The sequence below is a fragment of the Enhydra lutris genome, unplaced genomic scaffold, assembly GCF_002288905.1.
Source record: "Enhydra lutris kenyoni isolate GAN:26980312 unplaced genomic scaffold, ASM228890v2 scaffoldscaffold20, whole genome shotgun sequence".
NCBI classification, from domain to species: Eukaryota; Metazoa; Chordata; class Mammalia; order Carnivora; family Mustelidae; genus Enhydra; species Enhydra lutris.
The window spans coordinates 29,075,947-29,102,548 of NW_019154104.1; the positions used below are offsets into that span (position 1 = coordinate 29,075,947).

Consider the following 26,602-nt stretch of genomic DNA (forward strand, 5'->3'; position numbering starts at 1 on the left):
GATCCAGCCCAGCATCAGGCTCCCTCCTCAGCAGGGGGGGGGAGGTCTCCTGCCTGTGGATCCTCCTGCTCACGCTCTCTCTCTCCAATAAATAAATAAAATCTTAAAAAAAAAAAACATGCTCTTAAAAAAAAAAAAAAAAGGATATGCTCTTCCCAGCTTTATACATGGCATAGAACAAAATTCAGATTGCCGTACCAACCTTAACTTTTTATCTATAAAATCTGGATAAGCTCATACTTTTAAATTGTGTTTAATGGTGAAGTTGTACATATGGATGTTGTCTGTCAGATAGAGCATGGTCTGCTTGTAACGTTTCTATAATGTCATGATTGTCATATTAAAATTTCGTATCTTATATGCCAGGCCACTTGTCTAAGCTGTTAGGTTCTAGAAAATTAAACACCTGATGGTAATATAGTCTAGAAAGCCTTAAAGAAATTCTTGAGCGTGCAGCCTGCTGGGCTTGTAAGGAGCCCACCCGTAGAAGCTCTTAGGGCTCATTACCATAACAACTGCCTAGCAGGGGCGGGGTCAGGGAGCGTGAGCAGGCTCTGGGCCGCACAGGGACCACCAGCGGGCTTGCAGGCTTTGGATCAGATGCTGGGCTGTGACTTGGAGGAAAACGTGGCCATCCATTCTCTCTTTCAAATATATAGTGTTCGTCCTCTCACTGAACAAGCCAACTTTCCTTGTGCGTTTATCAGATAGAGTTTCATGTACTTAGTGTTTGGGAATTTTAAGAAAATTGATTTTGGGGCACCTGGCTGGCTCAGTTGGTTGGACGACTGCCTTCAGCTCAGGTCACGATCCCAGAGTCCTGGGATCAAGTCTCGCATTGGGCTCCTGGCTCTACAGGGAGTCTACTTCTTCCTCTGACCTTCTCCCCTCTCATGCTCTCTCTCACTGTCTCTCTATCAAATAAATAAATAAATAATCTTAAAAAAAAAAAAAAAAAGAAAGAAAATTGATTTTGCAGGGCTTTTTGAAACTTAAAAATGACATTCTTAGCCTCATGTTGTATCTGTGTGATACTTGCTTGAATCATTTTTCTAATCAGCGTGAAGTGACCTCTTCTGCATTCTGACGGGCGACAGTAGATATGGACTACCTTTTTTTTTTTTTTTTGGCCTAGATTTCAAAGATGGTCAAGGCTGACTTTATTTTAGGATTCCGATTGCCATCTGTTATAAAACACATTAAATGTACCATCTCGGCCATTTGTAAGCGCACAGTTCAGTAGCGTTAAGGACTGTTGCACTATGTCGTGCAGCAGATCTCAGGAACTCTTTCACCTTTTCTTTCTGTTTCTTTTTTAAATTATGTATTTATTTATTTAAATTTTAATTCCAACCCAGTGAACCTACAGGCTTGTATTAGTTTCGATGAGAATCGCTTGTAGAGCGATTCAGTGCTTCCGCACAAAGGCCGGCGCTCATCAGGACAAGTGCCCTCCTCTGTCCCCAGCCCCCGCTTCCCCCATCCCCACCCCCTCTCCTCTGTGGACCTTCAGTTTGAAGAACTTTTTGACCTCACAACACGGAATCTCTACACCTGTTAAATGGTAATTCGTATCCCCACCCTTGGCGATCACCTTTCTGCATTCTGTCTCTGTGACTCTGACTGCTTTCCATTCTTCCTAGGAATGGAATCGTATTTATTTGTCCCTTTGAGATGGAGTCCTTTCAAGTAGCATCCTATCCTCCAGCTTCATCCATATTGTGGCATTTCACAGGATTTCCTGCTTTCTTTTTTTTTTTTTTTTTAAGATTTTATTTATTTATTTGACAGAGAGAGAGAGATCACAAGTAGGCAGAGAGGCAGGCAGGGAGAGAGGGGGAAGCAGGCTCCCCGCTGAGCAGAGAGCCCGATGCGGGGCTCGATCCCAGGACTCTGGGATCATGACCTGAGCCGAAGGCAGAGGCTTAACCCACTGAGCCCCCCAGGTGCCCCAGGATTTCCTGCTTTCTTAAGTCTGTGTCACATACCCCCACACCCCCACACCCCACATTTTCTTTATCCATTCAACTGTTGATAGCCATTTGGCTTGTTTCTCCCTCTTGGCTGTTGTAAATGATGCTACAATTACTGTGGCTGTACAAATAGCTCTTCAGAATCCTGCTTTTAATTCTTTTGGGTATATACCCAGAAGTGGGATTGCTGAGTCATAAGGTAATTCTATTTTTAATGTTTTGAGGAACCGCCGTACTGTTTCCATAATGGCGACACCATTTTACATACCCACCAACAATGTACAAAAGTTCTAATTTCTTCTCATCCCTGCCAAAAAGTTGTCATTTTCTGTTCTTTTGCAAGTGGCCATCCTAATGGATATGAGGTGATACCTCATTGTGGTTTTGATTGGCATTTCTCATACAATAAGTGACATTGAGCATCTTTTTTTTTTTAAGTAATCTCTATGTCCAATATGTGGCTCGAACTCATGACCTGAGATCAAGAGTCACAGACTTTACTTACCGAGCCAGCCAGCTACCTGGATATTGAGCATTTTGTGATATGCTTGTTGGCTGTTGTATGTCTTCTTTGGAGAAATGTCTGCTCAAGCCCTTTGCCAATGTTAATTATTTGAATTATTTATTTAAATTATTTAAATTAAATTATTATTTAAATGATCATTTAAATTATTCCTTTTCGGGGCGCCTGGGTGGCTCAGTGGGTTAAAGCCTCTACTTTGGGCTCAGGTCATGATCCCAGGGCCCTGGGATCGAGCCCCACATCCAGCTCTCTGCTCAGCGGGGAGCCTGCTTCCTCCTCTCTCTGTCTGCCTCTCTGCCTACTTGTTATCCCTATCTGTCAAATAAGTTTTAAAAAAATTATTCCTTTTCCTGTCATTCTTCCAGAACTGTAGGATTTCCTTATGTATTCGGGTATGAACTCCTTATTAGATACACCATTTGCAAACATGTCCTCCCATCACATAGATTGCCTTTTTACTCTGTTGTTTCCTTGATGCACAAGTTTTTAATTGTGATGTAGTTCCAAGTGTCTATTTTTGCTTCTCATGCCACATCCAAGAAATCATTGACAAATACAATATCCCAAAGATTTCCCCTGGCGTTTCCTTCTGGGGCTTTTATGGTTTTAGGTCATGCATTTAGGTCTTTAACCCCTTTCGAGCTAATTTTTGTGTATCGTCTAAGGTCAGGGTCCAACTTCATTCTCCTGCGTGTGGATATTCAGTTCTCCCTTTGCCATTTGTTGAGAAGGACTGTCCTTTTCCTGTCGTGTGCTCTTGGCTCCCTTGCTGAAGATCATTTGGCCACATACCCGGGTTTATTTCTGGGCTCTCTATTCTGTTCCATTGATCTGTTTTTCTCTCTTTGTGCTAATAAAGATACCCCACTAGGTTGATTAGTGTTACTTTGTAGCTTATTTTGAAATCAGACGCTTTGAAGCCTCCGACTTTGTTCCTCTTTTTCAAGGCTGTTTTGGCTATTTGGGATCCCTTGAGATTCCTTCTAAATTTTGGGATTTTTTTTTTTCTATTTCTGCAAAAAATACCATGTTGATGCATTGAATCTATAAATCATTTTGGGTAGGATAGACATTTTAATAATATTAGGTCTTCCAGTTCATGAAAATGGGGTGGGTTTCCACTTATTTATGTCTTCTTTGATTTCTTTTAGCAGCCTTTTATAGTTTTTCATGTACAAGTCTTTTACTTCCTCAGTTAAATTTATTCCTGAGTATGTTATCCTTTTTGATCGGGCAGCAAATGGGATTTTTTCCTTTTTTGTGTTAGTCATTTTTAGTGTATAGGAATGCAACTGGTTTTTGCTGATTTTTATATCCCACAACTTTGCTTAAATTATTTATTAGGTTTAAAATGTTTGTGTGTGTGGAATCTTTAGGACTTTCTACGTGTAAGGTCATGCCATCTGCAAACAGAGATAACTTTGCTTCTCTTTTCTAATGTCAGTAGATTTCATTTCTCTTTCTTATCTAATTGTGCTGGCTAGGATTTCTAGTACCGTGTAGAACAGGAGTGACACAAGTGGATCTCCTTGCCTTGTTCCTGATCTTAGAGGAAAAGCTTTTAGTTTTTCAGTGTTGCATAGGATGTTAGCTGTGAGCTTTTAATTTAAAAGCTGTGAACTTTTATTATGTTAAGACAGTTTCCTTCTATTTCTAATTTGTTGAGAGTTTTTAACATGAAAGAATGTTGAGTTTTGTCAAGTGCTTTTTCTGCATCCATTAAGATAGGGATGTGGTATTTGTCCTTCATTATGTTCATGTGGTGTATTACATTGGTTTTCGTATTTTGAACCATCCTTGCATTTCAGGTCTAGATCCCACTGGGCTATGGTCTAATGGTCCCCTCTTACCTGTGGTCTCACTTTCTGCAATTTCAGTTGCCCATAGTCAGACTCAGTCCAGAAGCACATGACCCTCCTTCTGACATACCACCAGAAGGTCAGCAGTAGCCTGACACTATGTCACAGTGCCTACCTCATTCATCTCACATCAGCCCATCACATAGACATGGTACCGTGTCACATCATCACAAAAAGAAGGGTGAGTAGAGCATAATGAGAGATATTTTGAGAGACAGAGACCATAGTCACATAACTTTTATTACAGTATATTGTTATAATTATTCTATTTTATTCTTAATTATTGTTACTAATCTCTTACTATGCCCAATTTATAAACCAAACTTGATCATAGATATGTACTTATAGGAAAAAGCTGTTAAAATAGGGTTTGGTACTACCCACTATTTCGGGCATCACTGGGCGTCTTAGAACATGTCCTCCATGGAAAAGGGGGGAGACTCCTGTAATCCTTTTAATGTGCAGTTGAATTCACTTTGATGGCATTTTGTTGAGGATTTTTGCTTCAAGCTTCATCAGGGATATTGGTCAATAATTTTTCTTCCTGTGTCTTTGTCTGGTTTTGGTATCATAAAATGAGATTGGAAGAATCCCCCCACTGCACCCCCCAACCCTTTAGTTCTTTGAACGAGTTTGAGGAGAATTGGTGTTAATTCATCTTTAAATGTTTGGTAGGACTCTCTGGTGATGTTCTCGGGCCCTGGGCTTCTCTTTGTTGAAAGATTTTTTTTTATGACTTTTTCAATTTCCTTCTAGTTATTGGTCTGTTGGGGTTTTTATTTCGTCGTGATTCGGTCTTGGAAGGTTGTATGATTCTGGGAACGGATCCATTTCCTCTAGGTTATCCACTTTGTTAGCATATAATTGCTCATAGTAGTCTCACAGAATTCTTATCACTTCTGTGGCATCCACTATAAAATCCCCTCTTTCATTTCTAATTTTAGTTGTTTGGGTCTCTTATCTTTTTTCCTAGTCTAGCTGAGGATTTGTCAATTTTGTTGATCTTTTAAAAAAAATGTATAGTTTGATTTTTTTTTCTTTTTTTCTGTCCTCTGTTTTATTTATCTTTGCTCTAATCTTTATTAGGTCCTTTACTTGTACTAACTTTTGTTTCAGTTCTCCTTTTCCTTGTTCCTTGAGGTAGAAAGTTAGGTTGTTGTTTGAAATCCTTCTTCTCAATGCACATCTTTACTGCTATAAACTTCCCTCCCATATTGTGTTCTCTGCATCCCACAGTTTTAGGGTGTTTTGTCTTTATTTTCATTTGTTTATAGATATTTTCTAAATTCCCTTGTGATTTCCTCTTCGACACATTGGTTATTCAAGAGCGAGACATTGTATTTCAAGAGTGACTTTTTTTTTTTGAGAGAGAGAGGGAGAGAGCACACAAGTGCACATGGAGGGGGAGGGAGCGACCCTTAAGCAGGCTCCACGCCCAGTGCAGAACCCAACATGGTGCTCGATCTCACAACCCTGAGATGTTGACCTGAGCCGAAATTAAGAGTTGGATGCTTAGCCAGTTGACTGAGCCACCAGGGCACCCCCTCAAGAGTGACTTTTTAAAGTAGCAAATTATTGTGGTGCCCCCCTGGCTCATTCGGTAGAGCCTACAACTCTTGATCTTGAAGTCGTAAGTTTGAGCCCCACATTGGGTGTGGGGACTACTCAAAAAAAAATTTCTTTTTAAAAAATAAAGTAGCAAATTACTAATGGAAAATGAGAGATTCTTTCCCTTTATTCTGGATAAAATAGAATTTTATCATTTATACCTCTTATATATTTGGAATTTAAATAAAATAAAAACTTTTTTCAGGGCAAAAAAAAAAAAGAAAGGAAAAATTGAAATACAAACACAATTTCTGGCTTTCAGTTCATTTCATGAGAGCTTGTGTCCAGCATTCTTGCTCCTTGAATTTGTAGAATTCTCTCTGGTCCAAAGTAACTTTGATGTAGTGTGATAATGCCCTTCACTTTACAGACTGTGGATGGCTTTCTTAGACCTCGTAGGATTAATGCTAGATTAATGCGGCATAAATGCTAGAATTCCTGGCAAATTGTACTTTCAGTTCTAGTGTTTGAAACGTGTACTCAGAGTAGGGTAAGGCTGGGGAATAGGTTTCTGAAACTGACCAGATAAGTGAGGCGGGGCTCCGGAATTGGACGGTCGCTCTCCCTGGGTGTGAAAACACGGAGGCATCCGTGGGTGCTTTGGGCCCCCCTAAGTCAGTGAAGCTGGCAGAAATCATCCTTCAATAATAATAGAAGCATATAAAGTACCATGTTTTTAATATTGGTATCACTAGTCCTCAAAATGACTTGCAAGGTAGATATTAGTATTTCTATTTTATAAGAAGACTGAAGCTCAGAGAAACGAGGAAACATCCCCAGGTCCCACGGGCACAGAGCTGGGAAGGGGCTCAGACCCAGGTTCACGTGCATCCAGAGCCCGTGCTCCTCCCATGACACTAGGCTGCTTCCCCCAGATGTCCAGGTCAGCACTTACATCGGCTCATAAAAAGCGCTTGATATAATTACCGTTTGGAAATGATTCCTCTTGTATGCCCCATGCTGTCTGCGTGCTGCTGTCAGGACAGCGATGTTCTGAGATGCCCCCGCGGGTGCCGATGGGAGCAGCTGATGGGACCTTGTGGCAGCAGGTCTGAGAGATAGGACTGCTGGGTATTTACGGGCTCAGGGGCTGGACTCCAAGGACAGAACTGGCCATCTGCTGTAAGCAGAGGCCTGGGTCCTCTGCCCCCTATGTCAGCTTTATTCGCGAGAGCTCATGGTTAGTGACTGCTCTCAGCAAGATTAGTTTAAGAGGAAAGGAAGGAAAGAAGAGAGGGAGGGAGGAAGCCTGGTTATTTGTAGCCATCATATTGTGTGCCTATATACGTGTTAACACTTAAACAATAACCTTCCTTCCAGAAATATTCTAAGGCCTCTGCAGACGCCTCTTTTTACTTTACAGAATAATCAGTTTGGTTCGTCTAATCAGCAGTTGTCAAGCAGCCAACCAGTAATACGTGGTTTTCTCAATTGAGTGTCCAAGACTCTTGGTTTTCAGGGTAGGACATGGTGATCCATTAATTTTGTTTTTCTGGCTTTTATGGGCATCCGTGGATGTGAGTTCCCATCCACTTGGCTGCTGGAAACCCAAACTGTAGCCTCTAATTATTCCTCTGTGGTCAAGTTCCTATAGATCTCTCATTAGGAGAGAATTCTGAAAAGAGCAAGAAGCACGCTGGGCATCCTGAATATTAAGAATAAAATAGCTTTCAGGACGTTTCAAATATGTTTACAATCATGCAGGAATTTTTCTATAATCCGAGTTCCAAATTAACCAAGTCGGGGCATCTGCACTGTGTGGATGGGTATATGTTTGTTTTCTGTCCTCTGGGTTTTTTTCAGCCTGGTGCTTAAGAACAAAATCGCCTTTGGAAATTGTCCAGCACCCAGCGGTTGTGCTTTGTGTCGCCAATTAAGACTTCGATTGGGGGCTTGATTTGGAATCCTTGGGAAAAGCTTTGTTTCCATTAGTCAAAGGAAAAAAGACAGAAAATCCGGGAAGACATTCTAGGTCATACCTAGCTCAGCGGGGATGCTAACGCAGACAATAAAGTAACATTTCCACTGGCTCAGAACAGAGACAATCACTCATTCTTTCTGCTCCTAAGTAGAGTTTTACAATAGCGGAGCTGTGAGAAAAGAGATCAAAAGAACAAAACTGGTACAAAACAGAGCATTATTTTAAAAACACGCTGTTCCAAGTGTAAAATAAGGGGATAAGCATCTATTGCTTCCAAATAAACAGCTGACAGTGCTTTGGAAAAATGGTTACACCTGTTAGAAAGACCCATTTGTAAATGCTGGACATGCACGCAATCTCAAAAAGTAGGAAAGGAAATCTGATTTTCCGGGGGGAGTTTTAATTATTATTATTACTTCTGATATATTTCCTTATCAGTCAGATCCATTGAAACGTAGATGTTAAACTCACATTTTGAGTCTGTTTCTGTAGCAAAATAGAGATAGAGTCATTCTTCCATTGAACAGAGGAAGATGACTTGGCTCCTGTCCCTTGATCAGAAGTGACACAGTCACCCCCTGGGTTTAGGGATCTGGGTTCACATGGTAGAACAGAAATTTCTGAAGAACCGTCAGATTCTCCAAGACCACTAGCCTTCCTAGGACATGACGAAGAGAGGGAGATAAGAGCATTTTGTAATTACTGAAATGAGTGATCTCCTGCAAGAATTGGAACTTGCTGGGGTGCCTGGGTGGATTGGTCGGTTAAGTGTCTTCCTTCAGCTCAAGTCATGATCTCAGGGTCCTGGGATCGATGCCCCACGTCAAGCCCCACATCAGCCCTTCCTCCTCAGTGGGGGTCTATTTCTTCCCCTCACTCTCCCTCTGTGATCTCCCTCTCTCTCCCCCCACCCCAAAATATAATCTTAAAAAAAAAAAAGGAATTGTAACTTGCAGGACAAATTCCAGATTGGTCCTTGTCCCATGTTGACTCACCAGTGCTCAGCCCAGCACCCCACATAGGGTCAGTGCCTCAGAAATATCTGTTGAGGGGTGCCTGGGTGGCCTGGAGGCTCAGTGGGTTAAAGCCTCTGCCTTCGGCTCAGGTCATAGTCCCAGGGTCCTGGGATCGAGCCCCGAGTCGGGCTCTCTGCTCAGTGGGGAGCCTGCTCCCTCCTCTCTCTCTGCCTGCCTCTCTGCCTACTTGTGATCTCTGCCTGTCAAATAAATAAATAAAATCTTAAAAAAAAAAAAAGAAATATCTGTTGAGTGGATAATTGTTCTAATCAAGGATCATCACCCCAGTGGGTGATGACAAACGACATCATCAGAAGACCTCTGGTGGTATGCAAGCGCTACCTGTCTGTTTTCTGTTTTTTCAGTTGTAAACTTTTGGGATCTTCTCACACAATTCTGGAAAGCCAATCCTTGATTCCAGATCACATAATGAGAGACACATAATTGTAGCTTGTTGCTCAGAGTTACGGAGTTACGGTCTAACCGTAGGAAAAAAGCTTGCCGCCGGTCACGCAACCTTCAAATGGGTATGGAATGAAATATAAAGAACCATTTTATTTTCAGAACTTAGAAGGTTTTTGGTTTGGCAGTGGGTGTAGAGACCAGGAGCAAAAGGCAGAAAGGATGGGATCCATGCATTTTTATACCAAAAATATTTTACTTGCTTTAAGCGCTAAAAAATGTGTTCCATTATGGTACAGTCTCTCACAAGCCAGACCTTCTACCACTTTCACAATGAAGAGAAATATTTTACCTTGCTGTCCAGAGGGAACGTAACTTCTTTGATTTTTCGCTGCTGGTTATGAAAGGAGGCTTCTCGCAGTGAGTGTGCGTTACTCCTTCTGGCTGCCCTCGATCCTGTGAATGTCTCGTCTTCCAGCTTTATCTTCTGTCCTTCACTTGGAGTCCTGGTAAATCCTCTTTAATTCAGAAGAGCTCTTGGCTCTCAAAAGGAAATATCTTGTTTTTCCTCTGTATCCAACAATAGTATATATTTTTTAAAGTTTCACATTTTAATGCAAATATGCGGATGACTAATATCTGGGAAGAGCCGTGATGAATTACATCCCAGTCTGTACAGGCGGACACAAATGTTCTCGTTTTGGTGTGTGCTGTGTGTTCTGTTATTTATTGAAGCTTCGCAAAATACTTTTCCACGCTTTCGTCATCACTCTCGGTGTCTTCCACTTTGTCCCCGTGGCTCTCGCGTGTAGATGAACAGGTCTGTGGGTCTCCTGAACGTGTGCGGACCGAGTAGAAGGACTCAAAAGCGAGGGGCCCTTCGATTGATTGCACAGCGCGGGTGCGGGAGGTCCCATTACCACCGCAGCACAGCGGTCTTCAGGGTCTCCTGTTGGTCTAGCCTCAGATCCTGTAACCATGTTAATGATTGACGTTCGTTGGCTTTTCAGATGTTCAGCAGGTCCTCAGCCCCGTGTGCACGTATCTCCTGAACCGTGCGCAGTCCTGAGTAGGAAGCCCCGCAGAGAGAACAAGGAGCGAACAATCCCACTCGAGCTCCTGTGTCCCTCCATGTCCTCATCTGTAGAAGGGGATCATGCGACCTTTGCGGGAGACTCGATTAAGTCACATATGCCAGCCGCAAAGTTCTTAGTTTACATGGCCCGTCCCTGCCACCTGCTAGTTCCTCGTTCCCATCCCTGGTGTCCCCTGGTAGATCTGGCCGCTAAGCTCAGCATTATTAGAAAATCGGTTAATGTTTGCTGTAACTGATGAACACTCGTGGTTCTACCAGCTCTGGAAGCGTCTTCTATACTAGTCTTTAAGTTGCCATGAACTTGCCGTGAACTCCCCTAAGGACACCACACGGGTGACGCTCAGGCTGCTGCTGCTGCTCCCCCGGGGGAACCCGTTGGGGACCAGGCAGCGTGCCTCCAAGGCCCGTGCTAGACGCTTGGCAGAGAAAGATCCCGCAAAGTTAAATCAGCTTGCTGTGTCTTGTCTCTGGAAGAAATTAAACTTTAAACACAAAGGTTTCTAGAATTTTTAAACCTCAGTCCCAAATTTCAGAAATGCAGCGCTCTCCTAAGATCTGTAATTTCCTTGTCCCCAAATTAAGCGTTCTAAAAATGCACAATTTTGACCTTAAGGCATCCCCGTTCAGATCGCAGTTGTAAGATTCTGGTGCTCCAGATCCAAAGCTTTCTTAGTTCCCGGAAAGTCTGTGCGGAAAGCACACCAATGTCATCACGATGACGGTCACGTGGTTTGTTTTTGCTCACCCAGAAGGTTGCGATGCTTTTTCAAAAGCTGATACGCCACGCAGGTTTTAAAAACATGCAAAGAGGTCCTTCTCTGAGTGCTGAGCAATTCCAAAGGGAAAGGGACTGAAGCTGGCCTGAAGGAAGGGGGTGAGGACAGGCGAGTCAGAGTCGGTGGGGGTGGCTACTGAGAAACCCAGTGCGTGGCTGTGCTGTGTCATTAGGAGAAAGGGGGGCTCATACCCTCCTGGGGGAGTGTAGCCTTGGTCGTAAGTCCCTTGATTCCCATGTTCCCCGGTTGAAATGTGGTCTGATCTGCCACCCTCCCTGGGCCCGTCCCGTCAGCAGCCACCTGGCACTAATGTCTCATCCCATCTCCACCAACAGCCCCCGCTCTGTCTGCACCCTGCTTCCTCCTGCCTTCGGGCCTTCTCTCCTGGCTTCCTCCTCCCGCCTCTCCAGCCTTCTCCACATGCCCACTGGCCAGCCCTCTCCTCTCTTGCCGAGAGCAGGTGTTAGAGCGCCTCGTGACGGGCTCTCTGTGATATGCCCATTTATTGATTCACTTATTTCGGTCTTTTTCACTGAATGAACATCAAACTTCTGTACCAGGCTCTCAAAGTATATAAGAAGGACCCATGAGCTAGGGTCCCGAGAAACGCGTGGCCTGGTGGTGAGGACCCGGACGTCACAGGGATGCCCGTAATTCACGTCTGTGCTCCAGGTGCTGCCCGTCCCACCTGCAGCCCGGGTCCTGGCTGATGTACCTTCATGCCGCATGGTCTGCCCTTCTCCTAGCACATCTCTCCCCGACTGTGTGATGACAGCACATTCACGCCATTCATTTCATCTCTCCCAGAAATTCACTGTCTCCAGGAAGTCTTCCCAGACACCGCCCCCAGACCCCCACCCGTCCGGCTCCCCAAGGCTACACTGCAGGGGCGCTACCTCCAAACTGGGGCATCACACACAGGGTGGACCGTGTTTGTCATTACCGGGGGTGTCCTATTTCCATTTGTCCCACATGTGCTCTTAGACCAGAGCTCCTCCATATCGGCGCTGTGGACTTTGGGGGGCTGGGTGGCTTTTGTCTCAAGGTTGTCCTGGGAGTTGTGCGACCTTTGGCAGCATCCCTGGCCTGTCCGCCTACTAGATTCCAGTAGAGCCCTCTCCCCCCAGCTGGGACCATTAAAGATGTCTCCAGACATTGCCAAATGCCCTCTGGGGGTGTCACCCCTGCCTTAGACTGAACCCTGCTCCGGGGCAGGCTCCTTCTTGCAAAACTGCTGGAGTGCTCTCACCCGGGGCTGTGGGGGATTCCCTTGCAGTTTCTGCTGTGACATTGAACTGGGTACCAGTTGCCACTGTCCCAAAGGCAGCAAATGGAGGCATTGATTCCAAGTGATGTTCTGCAATTAGGAATATGGACAGACAGACACACACACGTAGAGACAGACATCCTATAGTTAGGATCAAAGTTGAGCTCTTAAATACAAATTTCATTGTACATGAAAGTACAATGTTCTGTGTAATATATTTTTATGCTTGGCAATAAAATAAAAGCACCCCATTAAGAATCTCGTTGTCCTTTACCTCTCGCTGTAGCACCATCAAGAGGACCAGCTCCTCCGAGAGAGTATCTCCTGGCGGCCGGAAGGAAAGCCATGGGGATTCCAAAGGAAACCGAAACCGCACAGGATCCACGAGCAGCTCTTCCAGCGGCAAGAAGAACAGTGAGAGGTAAGGGGCTTCCTCTCTGGGCTCCTGCTGTCGGGATGTTCTGTTACTTCTTTTCCCCAGAGATGAATCAGAAGATCCCCTAAAATGCACGTGAGCTTCGAGCTCTCCGCCGGGGGCAGGCCTTCTGAGAGGGCTGCGGGCCCTCAGCCACTGGCCTGTGGAGGCAGACCCTCATCCTAGCTCCCACCATCACTGTCCAGGTAGAGGGCAAGATCTTGAAATCCCACCACCCTGATGCCGACAGAAAGAATTCCCGAGAATTTGCTCAGTACCAAATCCACGGACTGGGGGAAGCCATTCTGAATTTCCTTATGGGACACCCTATACTTCTAGTACATTCTGCTGCCATTTTGAAATTAGTTTCACTGGGTTGTTTAACTTTGTCAACCGTATTTCCCAAGGCAGACTGGATGAAAAGTTGAAGTTTTATCATTTGTCAGAAACCATTTTTAATACGGAGCCGACACCAGGTATAGGACTGTTTCTTTCTGGTCTCACGAAACACGCTTACTTCTAATTCTGAATTTTCCCTTTGAGGTTAATTTATCATGGATTATGATAAACACCTACACAACTACTAGTAGCCTTTTATTAGTGAAAGGGAATTGTTGCCGTTTTAATGGCCTGTGTCAGGTGTACAAACATGTGGGGCCCAGGAGACCGGTGTCTCTGGGCACATACCTGATGCTGTACTTTATGCTCTTTTTAAACACCGTGCCATAGTTCTACTCTCTCTCTGTTGATCAAGGCTGAGGAAGGGATTTCAGCTTCACAGGCTAAACATGGCTCCCCCCCCACCAAATGTTTATGTAAGAAGAAGGCTTAGTCATAAAGTGATTGACTCTAGCCCACAGGCTGTAAAAATTCCAAGTTTGTAAATCCACTCTGATTCAGTCCTGCAAGGAACCTTAAATTCTTTTTGAGTTTTATCCCTAAAAGGTACCTTTTGTGGAAAAGATGCAGGCACCTTCCCCAACTGTAGCAGGTTAGGGCCCCCCACCGTCGAATAACAGCCTCAGAGACTGACATGGGCTTCTGTCTTATAATTTAGACTGTTAGTACTTCTTATCAGAAGATTATGTTAATTGGACCATAATATCTTAGAAATAAGGCCACATGGCTACGTTGGCAATAGAGCGTAAATGGGCCTTGCTGCAGGCTTCTCTGAGTTTACGGTAAGCTTGGAAGTTGGCCTGAAATGTCTAGATCTTGGCAGTTCTTAAAAACTTGGCTCCTTCTGTGCACATCTGATTTTTATTAAGAATTTCCAAAGAGAATCTGCCTTGTGCAAACTCCAGATCTGTTTTATCTTTCAAATCCTATGGCATTGATAAATGCACTGGGTAAATATTTCCATAAAAGATATTTGCAAAAGGTTTTGTTTGGTTTTGTTTTGTTTTTACTGCCACGGTAGGAAATTTTGATTTGGAAATGAAGGATGGGGAAAATCTTCTCATTTTCTAAAAATAACTCAAGCAACTAAACATGTCCGTTTAAAAATAAATCCTTTGTTTCGTTCGGACCCAGGAAAAGTTGAGGCCTGTGTGCCACTGAACAGGTTGAGTTGCACACACCTGAGAAGGAAAGTTCTTGCCTTCTCGTAGGCAATTGCTGGTGTGGCAGATACCTTCAGGGGCCGGAGGGAATAATAGCCCAGTAACTGAGACAGGAAGAAGCAGCACGGAGAAGGTCAAGTTGGTGATTCAGTCTCTGCCTGACTCCTTACTTCCTTCCTCCTCTCCCTTCCCCTGTGAGCAGCCCCCATCCTGGGCTCTATTGGTCTGGCCCCAAACCAGAGCTGGAGTCTCCCGGACCAATGCCCGGTGGCCGGGACTTAAAGTGTTCAGAGAAAGCTGTAGGGACATGGCCTGACATAACCCTCTTTAAACCACCATGGTCTTCAGTGCTCTCCGATGGAGTGCTCGTCTCCTGATTGCTCCAATGTCTGTCTGTCCATGGTTCCAGGAGGCCGTCGTCCATTTTCAGAGCTGGTCTTATGCGGTTCCTGGGGACAGCAAGACAAAATGGAAAGGGCACAAACTCTAGAGTAAAAGAAAGGTCTGGGTTTGTAAACCAGGAACTTCTCCAAGCCTCAGCTTTCTCCCGGGTGCCTGAGGGATCGCATACCCAATTGCCTCGAATCTTGTCAAACTGACTGGGAGGAGAACCCGCAGCCCAAGGCTTGGCACCTGGTCGCGGGCATCATGGTGGTGGCGGCTCTTAGTGCACGAGGCCCAAGCAGAGCGCAGGAGGACCGTTGACGAGGTTTCCGGAACCGGGAACTTTCTTTCCCTCACTCGTGAGATAAGGGGGTTACGTGGGGGTGGAAGCAATTAGTCTTGTTTCTGGTCCGACACACATTCACTGAGGTTCATGTGCGTGATGCAGTCCCAGGAACACAACCTGAGTTCGGGCAAGATCTAGAAGGGGTCAGAGGGGCAGGGGTGGGGAATCAGGGAGTGGTCAGAAAGTGTGACACGTCTGCACGGTTGTCCCCGTCGCACCAGAGTGAGCAGGGCTGCAGGAGAGCTGGCCGGGATGCAGGGAGGGCGAGTGAGCCCAGGGGTGACCCTGGACGGGCCCGGCTTTGCGCAGCAAGAGCACCGCGCACCCACGCCGGGGCCATATCTTGGGAGAAGCAGACTCTTGGCTCCCGAGCGCACGTTGCCGCACACCATACGCAGAGCTGTTTCCGCGCGTGTGGCCCTTGTACGAAAATTGGAAAAAGCCTCCTCTCGCTCCAGGAAGACAATCCCACGTCAGCACGTATAGTTGTTGATGAGAATTCCAGCAAATATGAACGACTCCATAGACCTCGTCCAAACCCTCATGTCAAACATAAAATCGTGTTTTTGAGGTCCTCAACGTTCACAGTTTCCGAGATAGACTAATTTACTTGAAAATAATGGCGTGTTTTACTTCCACAGAAACCATGTTCTTTTATGAATTTCAATGTTCCTGTGTCTCATTTCCTTTGGAAGTGGTCACTGGATTTGACGGTCGTTCTTGTGACCTTGTAGGCTTGTCTTCGAGTGTCTAACACCTTAAAGTACTCTGCTTATAACAACAGCACGTAATCTTCTCACCGACAAGACTTACATAAAAACAAAAGCAATATATGGCAAGGTTGATGTTTACTCTATGGATTACTGATGATAAATATTAGCGGTTACATAGTGATTTGTGTTGTAATAAAGTACGTATTAAATTTAAATAGGAAATCAACAGTAACATTCTGATGAACGACCTGTGCTATCTGACATAGCCTCTGTAGTAACCCAATAGGGATTTTTTTTTTAATTTAAAAAAAGAAGTGTTATTATCAGACAGAAGAACAACTACTACTTAGAACGCAGTTTTATGTAAAATGTTGCTTGACTGCTTGAGTGTTTCAGTTAGAAAACTGGTCCGTACCCCCCTTTGTAATTCTGACTGGAGTGACATATATCAGCTTTGTAAACTAGATACTTTGTTTCCATCAAAAAGTTGTTGTAATGGGCTCATTTTGTTAGAACAAGAAATGTCTCAGCTGGAAACCTTGTTAGAACACACATTTATTAGTAAAACACACACACACACTCTTAAACTCCCCATCTTAAGAGTGAGCAAAAGTGGAAAGAAAAGAAAAAAAAAAAAAAAACACTTCAAAATAGCAAGGATGTGAAAATGCCCCCCTAGAGACTGTTTTATACTGAGCTACCTGAACGCCCGTACCAGCTGTTTTATCCAGACTGTAGGGTCCAGAACCCTGAGCTGGGGACTCCGAGCTCCATCCTTCCTCCAGCTCTAGTGTTCCATGAAATAGTCTTTTCAGTGACACCTCGAGGTCCTCAGGGCTAAAATTTGTTCTTTTACTTGAACATCACTGAGCTTGTAATCTGAATCTTCACCCTCGGTCTGGCAGCAAGGGCCCTTGTCTGCTGGCGCCCCTCCTCTTGGGCCCCGATATTCATGTGTCTCTAACACCAGCTCTCACTTGTCCCCAGCAAGAATTTTTTCTCTGAGATAATTGATGTATTACACAAGTAACGTGTGCTCCCCCATGATTAAACCCAGTCTGAATTAAAGAAATGCAAATCTAAGTAAGAAGATAGTGTATTTAGAAAAACCTTTCTTGTGTAGGGGCACCTGGGTGGCTGAGTCAGTAAAGCATCTGACTCTTGATCTCAGCTCAAGTCATGATCTCAGGGTTGTGAGATCCAGCCCTGGGTCAGGCTCTGCACTCCACACAGAGTCTGCTTGTCCCTGTCCCTCTCCCTCTGGACCTCCCCTGACTCTCTCTCTCTCTCTCTCTCTTAAATAAATAAACAAATAAATAAAATCTTTATTTTTTAAATAAAATCTTTTAAAAAAGAAAAATCCTTATTGTATTATAAAACACAGATTTTTTTTTAAAAAGCTAAAACCCCCACACAAAGAAATATATAGCTTAATGAATTACACCTTCTAGCACTTAGCGAGTGGAGGGTTTTCCCCTTCTAAACTGCATGACGTATGTGTGTCTGGAGATTTGGCGGGGTCGATGGTTGGGTACATTTGGAGGAACTCCAGCTGATCCTTCAAGACCCAGCGCAGGATGCCCCTTTCTCTGGGAAGCCTGCCCTGGCTCTTCGGTCTGAGTCAGTTGCCTTTCTGATTGCTTAGTGCCTGCTCATTTGCTTTATCTGGAACTTCCTCCCAGCTCACCCCATCCCCACGCAGGCCTCTTGCCCTCCCTGGAGCTTTGGGAAGGCAGAAGTTGCCCCTTATTATTCTTTGTATCACTAGCACCTCACACAGGGCCTGGCAGCCAGTTACTGCTCAATAAATATTTCTGGCACGAATGAAAGAATATATATTTAATTTTTTAAAAAACAGACCAAAAAAAAAAAAAAAAAGTCATTTAAGAAAAATGTGTGAACAGCACCACCTACTGGTAGACAGGTTTGACACGGCCCTTCAGATTCCAAAATGTTTTGCACTGGAAATGAGGTGACTTGAGTTAAGCATCTTCCCTTTACGGAAAAAGGGGTTCACTCTCCAAGCTGTGGGGTCATTTATCTTTTAATAAATGTTAAAGTACTAAGTGCTAATATTCTGTATGTTGTTATCATTAGGAGGCTGGCAGGCAGAGGGCCTGGAAATATGTGCAGGTTCTTATCAATGAAATTCGGAAGAGGGAAGGGACATTAAGTAATCACCGTGTCCTGGGCGCTCTGTGACACACTTTATCTGATCTGGCCTATACCTGACAGTGGATTTAGTCCCATTTTGTAGGTGAAAGGAAGTAGGGCTTCCAGAGGTAAATCTTCTTGCCTGACCTGAGTAAGGTGCAGCCGACTTCAAAATCTGGGCTCATTCTGCCACATTAAGCTGGAAGTATTGGCTGGAAATGTCTATGAAATGGTCTTTGCTCCCAGTGAGGTCTCCAGTGACTTCTAAACTCTTCTAGCTGGTTCCTAAATGACCCTCTTTCTAGCAGAAAGCCGCGTAAGGGCATTTATATGGAGAGTCATTTCTTACGCGGTAAAGTGTTTTGATTTCCAGTGGAAATGTTATTTCAAGTGGGTCCTTTTCAGAAGGACTCATGGCGTGTGTGCCAAGAACAACAGTTTTCACAGGTGAATAAGTTTCAGAGAAATAACACGTTTGACTCTGGAATGGTGTCCTCCTTGATGGAGCCTGAGCAGTCATTTTCAAAAACAAGTGTCTCTCCTCAAACAGCATTGGACACGTGTTGGCTCTGCTCTCATCCTGGTCCCCCAAGGCACACACGGCACTCAGGTGTCAGACCTGCAGTGCACAGGACCTGGGCCCCTGAACCCCCTTTCAGGCACGTGGAGCAAATTAGGTAACAGATATGGAAGTGCCGAGCGCAGATCCCACCGCAGAGGAGGAGCATGGTGGATGCGGCTTGCATTGGAGTCCGAGCAAGTTCTCCACCAGACGCCCCTCCCTGTGCACACCCAGCCTTCCTTGGGGCAGCTGAGTATTAGCGGATGAACAGACAGACAACCACTAGGAGACCACCGCTGTGCCCAGAGTCCACAGTGGACGTTATCGGGGCGCTGGTAACGCGCGACGTGGACCCAGGTGGCTGTAGCTGCTGCGTGGGTGCGAGCTCACGGCTCCCAGCAGGAACTTTTCCTTTGCTCGGTGGCTTGGTTTCCTCCAGATCCAGCTGCTGGTCTGGCAAAGGCTCTCAGCTGCCTCGCCTCCTCCATGAGTCCCCAGGTACTGCTTACAGTGTCTGAGAGTCCTTCCGATCGTCTCCTGAGCCAACTGCTCAAGGAAACACACAGCCAAACTCTTCCAGCAAATCTTCCTGCCAAAACAGAGCCGTAAAAGCCATACCCGACTGCAACACTGTTCATTTTGGAGGGATGGGCCACCGCCCAGTGCAGAGGAGCCAAGAAGCGAAGGTCTGCTCAGCAGAGGGGAAATCCTGTCTCTCCTCCGTGCTCAAGTCGCTCTGGGGGGGCGGGGGGGGACACACCTGCGTCAGCCTCCCCACGGGGGCACACTTATATTTCCCCACTTAGCTCACGCTAAGGAACAGGTCACAGGAGACCAGACACGCAACACTGGACGGGGGGTCTCGTCCTGCACCGAGCAAACTTGCAGCCCAGGCAACAGCATCAGGTTCCCAGGGTCCACTCTCAATCTGCCAACGGCGAGTTTTGGAAAAGACAGGTGTTCTGAATGGATTTTTTTTTTTTTTAATTTTATCTTTTTTATTTTTTTTTTTAAAGATTTTATTTATTTATTTGTCAGAGAGAGAGAGGGAGAGAGAGCAAGCACAGGCAGACAGAATGGCAGGCAGAGGGAGAAGCAGGCTCCCTGAGGAGCAAGGAGCCCGATGTGGGACTCGATCCCAGGACGCTGGGATCATGACCTGAGCCGAAGGCAGCTGCTTAACCAACTGAGCCACCCAGGCGTCCCTTCTGAATGGATTTTGACTGGAGGCCATCGTGTCTTTAATCTTGGATCACTGTCGTCACAGCCCCTTCTGGGGTTCGTCCCTGTGCTGCTAGTTGGAAAGGTTCACTGTCAGTCCGTCCATTTGTACCTACAAGACTTGCACACAGGAGTGGGACGCCCTCTCCCCTGGCACTCCGGCGCCGTTTAGGAAGGGATGCTGGTGCAGAGACGCTAATAAGGGGTTCGCAAGTAAAGAGTGTATATTCTATAACAACATAGCTTTCTAGAATAATGAAACGCAGCAGTAGTATCCTTTCTAAATGTAATAGGCGCAAAATGTGATACACAGTTCAGAGCAAAATTTAAGAACTAGGAGCGGTGCTACCTGGGGCCTCTCTCTGTGACCCTCGATTGTTAACACTCACACTGCCGTTTCTAGTACATTTTACTTATTTATTTGAGAGAGAGGGCACGAGGGAGGGGGCGAGAGCAGAGAGAGAGGAAGAAGCAGATTCCCTGCTGGGATCATGACCTGAGCCAGAGGCAGACGCTTCACCGACGGAGCCACCCAGGCGCCCTCGTTTCTGGCGTTTTCACAGAGCTCGTTGATTGTTCTTCTTATGTTACAAGCTCAGCCTCAAAAGTCCGCGGGCCTTCCTGTGTTTGGAATTCAAACTGCCCTGTGGATCTCTCTCTCTCTCTGAGAAGGACAGAGGTCATAATCACACTTTTCAGTCTCCAGGAAAGGTTCTGGATGGCTTATTCCTGTGTTCGTGGTTTTTGTGTTCAAAGTCATGATGGAAAAACGGCCTTCATGTCTTCCGATTCCCTGTCATGATGTCCCTCTAACAGTCGTCTTGCTCTGCAGTCTTGTGGTTCAACGTTAACCCCGCGTGTCCTCCCCGCCCGGGAAGCTAACAGTACGTGAAAGTCAGAGGTCAGCCTCGTGCTTCGACTTGGGTGATCCTAGGAGTGTCGCTCTGGCCCCGACAGGGAACCCAGGCCGGTGATCTGCAAAATCACGGCTATTTTAAACCCACCCTGGAGCTGAGGTCGCAGAGTACTCATGCTGAGCTAGAAATCCACACGGTGACAAGCCTGTCCTGGGAGAGACGGGCCCTCGGCTGTGCTCATCTTGGGCAGAGCGACAGGAGGAGAGGAGCCTTCCTGGACGCACGTCGGAAGAAACAACTGGAAGCTCACGGGATAATTAAGCTGAGTGTGGACTGGCACCATCGTTTGGAAGTCTTGGGAGCCCCTGGCACCAGGGACACACACACACACTCCTGCCTTTCTGTGGACTTGCAGTGAGCTCGGGACGGACCGGGAGCAGGTCAGGAGCGCAGGACACCCCCTCTGGGGCACGGGCACGTCAGGCTGCTGTCGCCCAAGGGCGGAGCAGGGGAACCAGGAGAAATGCTGTCCCTGTGGGGCTCATGCATGTGCTGGGCAAGAGCTGGCCGCCCCTCCAGGAAAGACAAGAGCCCATAGCCCTGGAGGCGCGGTGCATGGTGAAGTCTGCGGACCCCATGGGGGAGCCAAGGGAAGCCCCCCCACACGACCCGGCCTTACCAGGTGCCAGGCAGGGAACCCAGCAGTGAGACGAGCAGAGGTCCCTGCCCTCTGGAGGCACCTCCCTGCAGCAGCGGCCGGGGGCGGGGGGTGGGGAGGGGATGGGGGCAGGGGGGTAGCTCCGGAGGGGGTTGAAGAGCAGAGTATCAGAGAGGCCTCTCTGGGAAGTGGCTCAAAGCCCAGACAATGCAGGGGCCGTGGGACCTGTGTCCAGGAGGCAGGAAAGCCAGGGGAGAGGCTTGACATAGGAGCTGAGCTCCGGCACGAGTGAGGGCCACCATGGACAGGGCAGCTCACTCAGTGACCAGGGGACAGGGGAGAGGCGGACAGAAAAAGAGAGTTGTCGGGAGAGGTGACAGTAGGGCCTTAGGGGCCAGTGGAAGACAGACTGTCACAGTAAAGATTGCCCCGTGCTTCCAGAGTAGTTTTCAGTGACCAAAGGTCAGCGTCATGCCACGGATCCGACTATTTAAAACACATTTGAGCAGAGCGTTTCTAAAGCATCAGTCCAGAGTCCCGTCCCCTCCTCCTGCCCCTATACGGCATAAAATTTTCTGGGAATAAAGGACATTGATAATAGCATTTATTATATTGTGGCGTTACAGCTAATTCTTTTTCTTTATAAAATTTCATTTGTTTATTCAAGAGGGTTGGGGGAGGAGCAGCTGGAGGGAGAGAATCTTGAGCTGACTCTGTGCTGAGCATGGAGCCCAACGTGGGGCTCGATCCCGCGACCCCGAGATCCCGCCCTGAGCTGAAATCAAGTGTTGGTCGCCCAACTGACTGAGCCTCCCAGGCGCCCCCAGGTCACAGCTAATCCTTACTCGTGATATTTCTCAATGTATTTGAAAAAAATGGAGGAGAAAAGTAGTATTAGTGCTCTATCAGCTCAGGTACTTTTTTTTTTTTTTTAAGATTTTATTTATTTATTTGTCAGAGAGAGAGAGGGAGAGAGAACGAACACAGGCAGACAGAATGGCAGGCAGAGGCAGAGGGAGAAGCAGGCTCCCTGATGAGCGAGGAGCCCGATGTGGGACTCGATCCCAGGACGCCGGGATCATGACCTGAGCCGAAGGCAGCTGCCCAACCAACTGAGCCACCCAGGCGTCCCTACTTTTTTTTTTTTTTTTTAAGATTTTTTATTTATTTGCTAGACAGAGGTCACAAGTAGGCAGAGAGATAGGCAGAGAGAGAGAGAGGGAAGCAGGTTCCCCGCTGAGCAGAGAGCCCGATGTGGGGCTCAATCCCAGGACCCTGAGATCATGACCTGAGCCGAAGGCAGAGGCTTTAACCCACTAAGCCACCCAGGCGCCCCAGCTCAGGTACTTTTTAAAAAAACATGGCACATATACATTGGTGTGCTTCCTCAGGCTCTCTCGGGGGTGGCTTTCCTTTACGCAGTCTGTCTTGTTCGGAGTGTGAAAGCGGGAGGTCCTCCAGGAAGCGGGGTGGTGTGGTACACGGGAGCACGGGGCAGACACAGGAGTCTCACAGACTGGGGACCAGGCACTGGCTCTCTGATTGAACAGGACACATGTGCTGTCCTGCCCGAGAGTCCCTTCCCTGGCCTGGCAGGCGGGGGGTAACCTCTCCCTGCAGGTGCTTGTTTTGGGAAGGGGCAGGCATATCCTCCTACCCAGGGCCCTCCTCGTGGGAGCTCCCCGCATGGAAGCCTGCCCCTAGGGATGACCTTGAATGCACTGGGGGCTTGGTTCCCCCAGGGGCAGTCAGGGGTGGTCCCAGCCTGGCGGAAGTGCGCAGCGGGGTCCCCCAGCACTGAGACGGCTGCACCCCTGATATCTTTATTCTTGTCCTCTTTTTCTTCTTATAGCAGCTGCCCTGCTAGGAGCTGAGCTCTGAGGGTCCTTACGCAGAAGGCCCTGTGTCAGGAATTCGCTGGTTTTAAATAAATTATTTAAATAATCTATCAAAAGAGCACAGGGAAGGAGAGCAAAGCTTTCCACGTGTAGATGCAGCCATTCCCATCTTGGTGAAGCACCTTTTCTTCCTAGACCCTCACGTGCTCTCGTACAAAGCTCAGTCGTGGGGAGAAGGCTGGGATTATAGCCTCTCGCACCCGCTTTTAGACACGCTCCTATACCCGTGTTCCTTTTTGCTGTCGCATGGTTTTGTTTTTCTCCTTAACGACCGTCACCGGTGTGGCATCCAGGACCGGCCTCCCCGTGAGCGAGGCTCACCGTCCCCCCAAGCCTCCCTCTAAACCTGTCTCTCTTTCGTCTCCACAGCAAACCCAAGGAGCCCGTCTTCAGCGCAGGTAAGTTGGATTTCATCTTTGTGCGGGCCCCACACTCCCCTCAGGACTTGAGGGACGGATAAGTAGCTTGTCACCTGCTCTGTCCGCGTGGCGGGGCTCACGGGCTGAGTGCCAGCAGCCGGCACCCAGGCGGCGGGGCTCAGGCCGCAGACACCGGCCATACAACGGTCATAAAGACTGGACCCTCTATTCACTCCCTTAAACCCGATTTAAGTTGCGCCAATAAGGAGGAAGAGCAAAATGCCACCAATAAAGCAGAGGCAGAATTTCTGGAGGAAAACACTGTGTTGCCTTGATAGTCCTCCCTGACCCTCGGGGCTTCCGGCTCAACACCTGCCTCTCTCCAAAAGGGAAGCTTTCTGATGCATTATGTTATAACTTTGTCTAAAAGTAGCTTTTTTTCCCTCTCTTTCTGCCTTTGATTTCCTAAACTGCGAACTAATAGTTCATATGGACCTTTCCATTTACCTTTTTTTTTTTTTTTTACACATTTTGTAATAAGGTAGATGCTATTTTTAGGATCATAACCTGATTGAATCGCGCATTTAAAATGCAAAACCATTGACAAGTACGGTATCAGTTGAGTAAAATCATTTCGTTTTAACTTTTCCAGTATTTTCCCCTTCAGTTCAGAATCGAAACCTCTACAAAAGTCAGTGTCTGTGTTTGTCGGCATGTGCTTGAGTATTCATTTCATTTTCAGGAGGCATGAGATCACGCCCTGAAAACGTAGTTGCCCCAAGCCAGGCGTTGAGCGCGCTGGTCTGCACCCCTGCACTGAAGGCAGGCTCTCCTGCCGGGGGTGGGGCAGTGGCTCCGACTGAGAGCCAGCTGCTCCCCAGCGAGGCTGCTCCCCAGCGAGCGGGCGGGCCGGTCCCTCTCGCAGTTCTTGCCATCTCTTTATCTAGCGCTTCTGTCCCTGTCTCCGAAATCACAAGGGAAACGCCGGGTGACACACTGCAAAGGTAGGCGGCATTTCTGAAACCTCATAGCTCTCTGAGCAAAGCTGCTACCCAGGCTGCAGAAACTTCTTTTGTACAGGCAAGCAGATATTTTCCTGGTATGAAAACGTTTTGGGCACATGAGCCACTCCAACTTATTTTCAGTTAAAAGCATCCCCGTGCATTGACTTGGATGGGTTTTAATAAGTAGCTTATACATTTGATCTGGCTTGATTATTGGCTGGTTGCAGGCACTTTGAAAACGCCAGACAAAACTTAAGAGAGCTATAGGGCAGTGCTGAATGCCCCACTGCTTGACCTGGTGTCTTGTACCACTGCTGGCCTTCCCCTCCGCGCCTTCTGGTTGGCCGCTGTGAGCTATGGTCCTAACATGCCTAGAAAATACTTTTGCTTTCCCTTGCTGCATTTTGATTTGAAATTTTTTTTTGAGATTTATTTATCTGGGGAGAGAGGGGCAGAGGGAGAGAATCTCCAGCAGACCCCATGCTGAGCACAGAGCCCAATGCAGGGCTCGATCCCACGACCCTGAGATCACGACCTAAGCGGAAACCAGGAGTCGGACGCTCAACCGACTGTGCCTCCCAGGCACCCCTGCGTTTTGACTTTAGATGTAGAACGTCTGAACTACCAGCGCAGAACAGCACCAAGGCAAAACCCCGGGGCTTTTTCCCCCGGTCAGTGACTATAATTGTGCTAAGCAGGCGTTGTGATGACTTCGCCAGTGCACAGCTGTAACAGACCCAGTATCTCACGCGCACGGATTGTGGCAGCTGCGGAGGGCTCCGCCGAGCTGCAGAGATAGCACAACAGCCTCTTTATTACCCATCCACGCGCTCTGCCTGCTCTCGTACAAGGAGAGTGGATGTGACCGCGTGTCTTCTAGCTCCGAGCTCACACGTCCCTGCTTTCTTTTCCCTCCTGTCGTCCACCGGGGGCTCCTGGGTCCTGCAGGTGTGGCAGCCACACAGCCCCATGAGCTCAGACTCGGGTGAGGGATTAAGGAAGGGAAGAGGTTTCGGCAAGGGCAGAGGCCCAGAGCAGAGTGCAGGAGACACATCTGGCCAGACAGGAGGATATGGGCCGGTGCTGCGGCCAGAGAGATCACACGAGAGGGCAGGCAGGGCGCTAGACGCCAGCAGGTGACACAGCGGGCGAAGGACTTTGCATGGAGGAAGGACTTGCTGAAATCCACTCTGGGCCTTGATGGTTTGGCAGCAGAATGTAAAATGCTCCGGGGGAGCAGTAAGAGAGCCTGGGGTGCCAGACCTGGGAAAGGCCGGCCCCAGGGGATCTGGGGAGGACAGCCTGGCGGCAGTGTCCTCACAGGAAGGTCCACGGACCTGAGCGGCTGGCGTGGCATCTGCAGGATGAGCACGTGGGATTCTTAGTCACAAGTCAGACTGTCTGTGCAGAGTGAGCGAGCATCCCACGTGTGCATGTGAGCCCCGAAGTGCACGCACACAGGGAACATGCAACCGCGACGGCCCCTTAACCTGCAGGCCATATCGCATGTGGCATTGTTTGAAGCTCCTTGGGGACAAGACTTACAAAACTAACCTGTAAATGCCGTGCTTCTGGCGGTGTAACCCCTCCGTGACCTCACCTGTTTCCTCTCCACGGGTGTTTCTCTGTTGAGTTCTGTGCTGCCACACCGGTTCCAACTCCCCGATTTAACTGCCACAGGGGCCCGGGCATTTGGTCTGCTGTGAGTTTTAACAGAATTCACCAGGAGCTCACAGACATTCTCTCTGGTCTCACCATCTCCCGGGTGCCAGCAGAAAACCCCAGCTGATTTTTTTGTAAAACCGCACTTGCCCCATGCTGATGTGCCTCTGGGTGTTCCTCTTGCCCCGTTATTTCTTGAAACACCACAAATGATGTTATTATAAAAATGTTTGTTCTAGAAGGTTCTATTTCATGATGCCTCTCTCTAATGGGTCTTTTGTTCTTTTATTTTCTTTCTAGTTTTTCCTTGAGCATTTTCCTTCTTGCGTGTACCCTAGCATGTACTTCTGCCGATTTTGTGTTCTT

At 47.2% G+C, this 26,602-nt stretch overlaps 1 protein-coding gene across 2 annotated transcripts in view; it reads left to right on the forward strand.

The window, feature by feature from the left end:
- Positions 1-26,602, forward strand: part of LOC111148526 (echinoderm microtubule associated protein like 1) — a 177,947-nt gene that overhangs the window by 118,925 nt on the left and 32,420 nt on the right. For both annotated transcript variants that reach the window (XM_022505153.1, XM_022505152.1), the window contains exons 4-5: positions 12,728-12,862; positions 23,581-23,609. In XM_022505153.1, the coding sequence (XP_022360861.1) occupies positions 12,728-12,862; positions 23,581-23,609 (164 nt within the window). The remainder of the gene's footprint in view (positions 1-12,727; positions 12,863-23,580; positions 23,610-26,602) is intronic.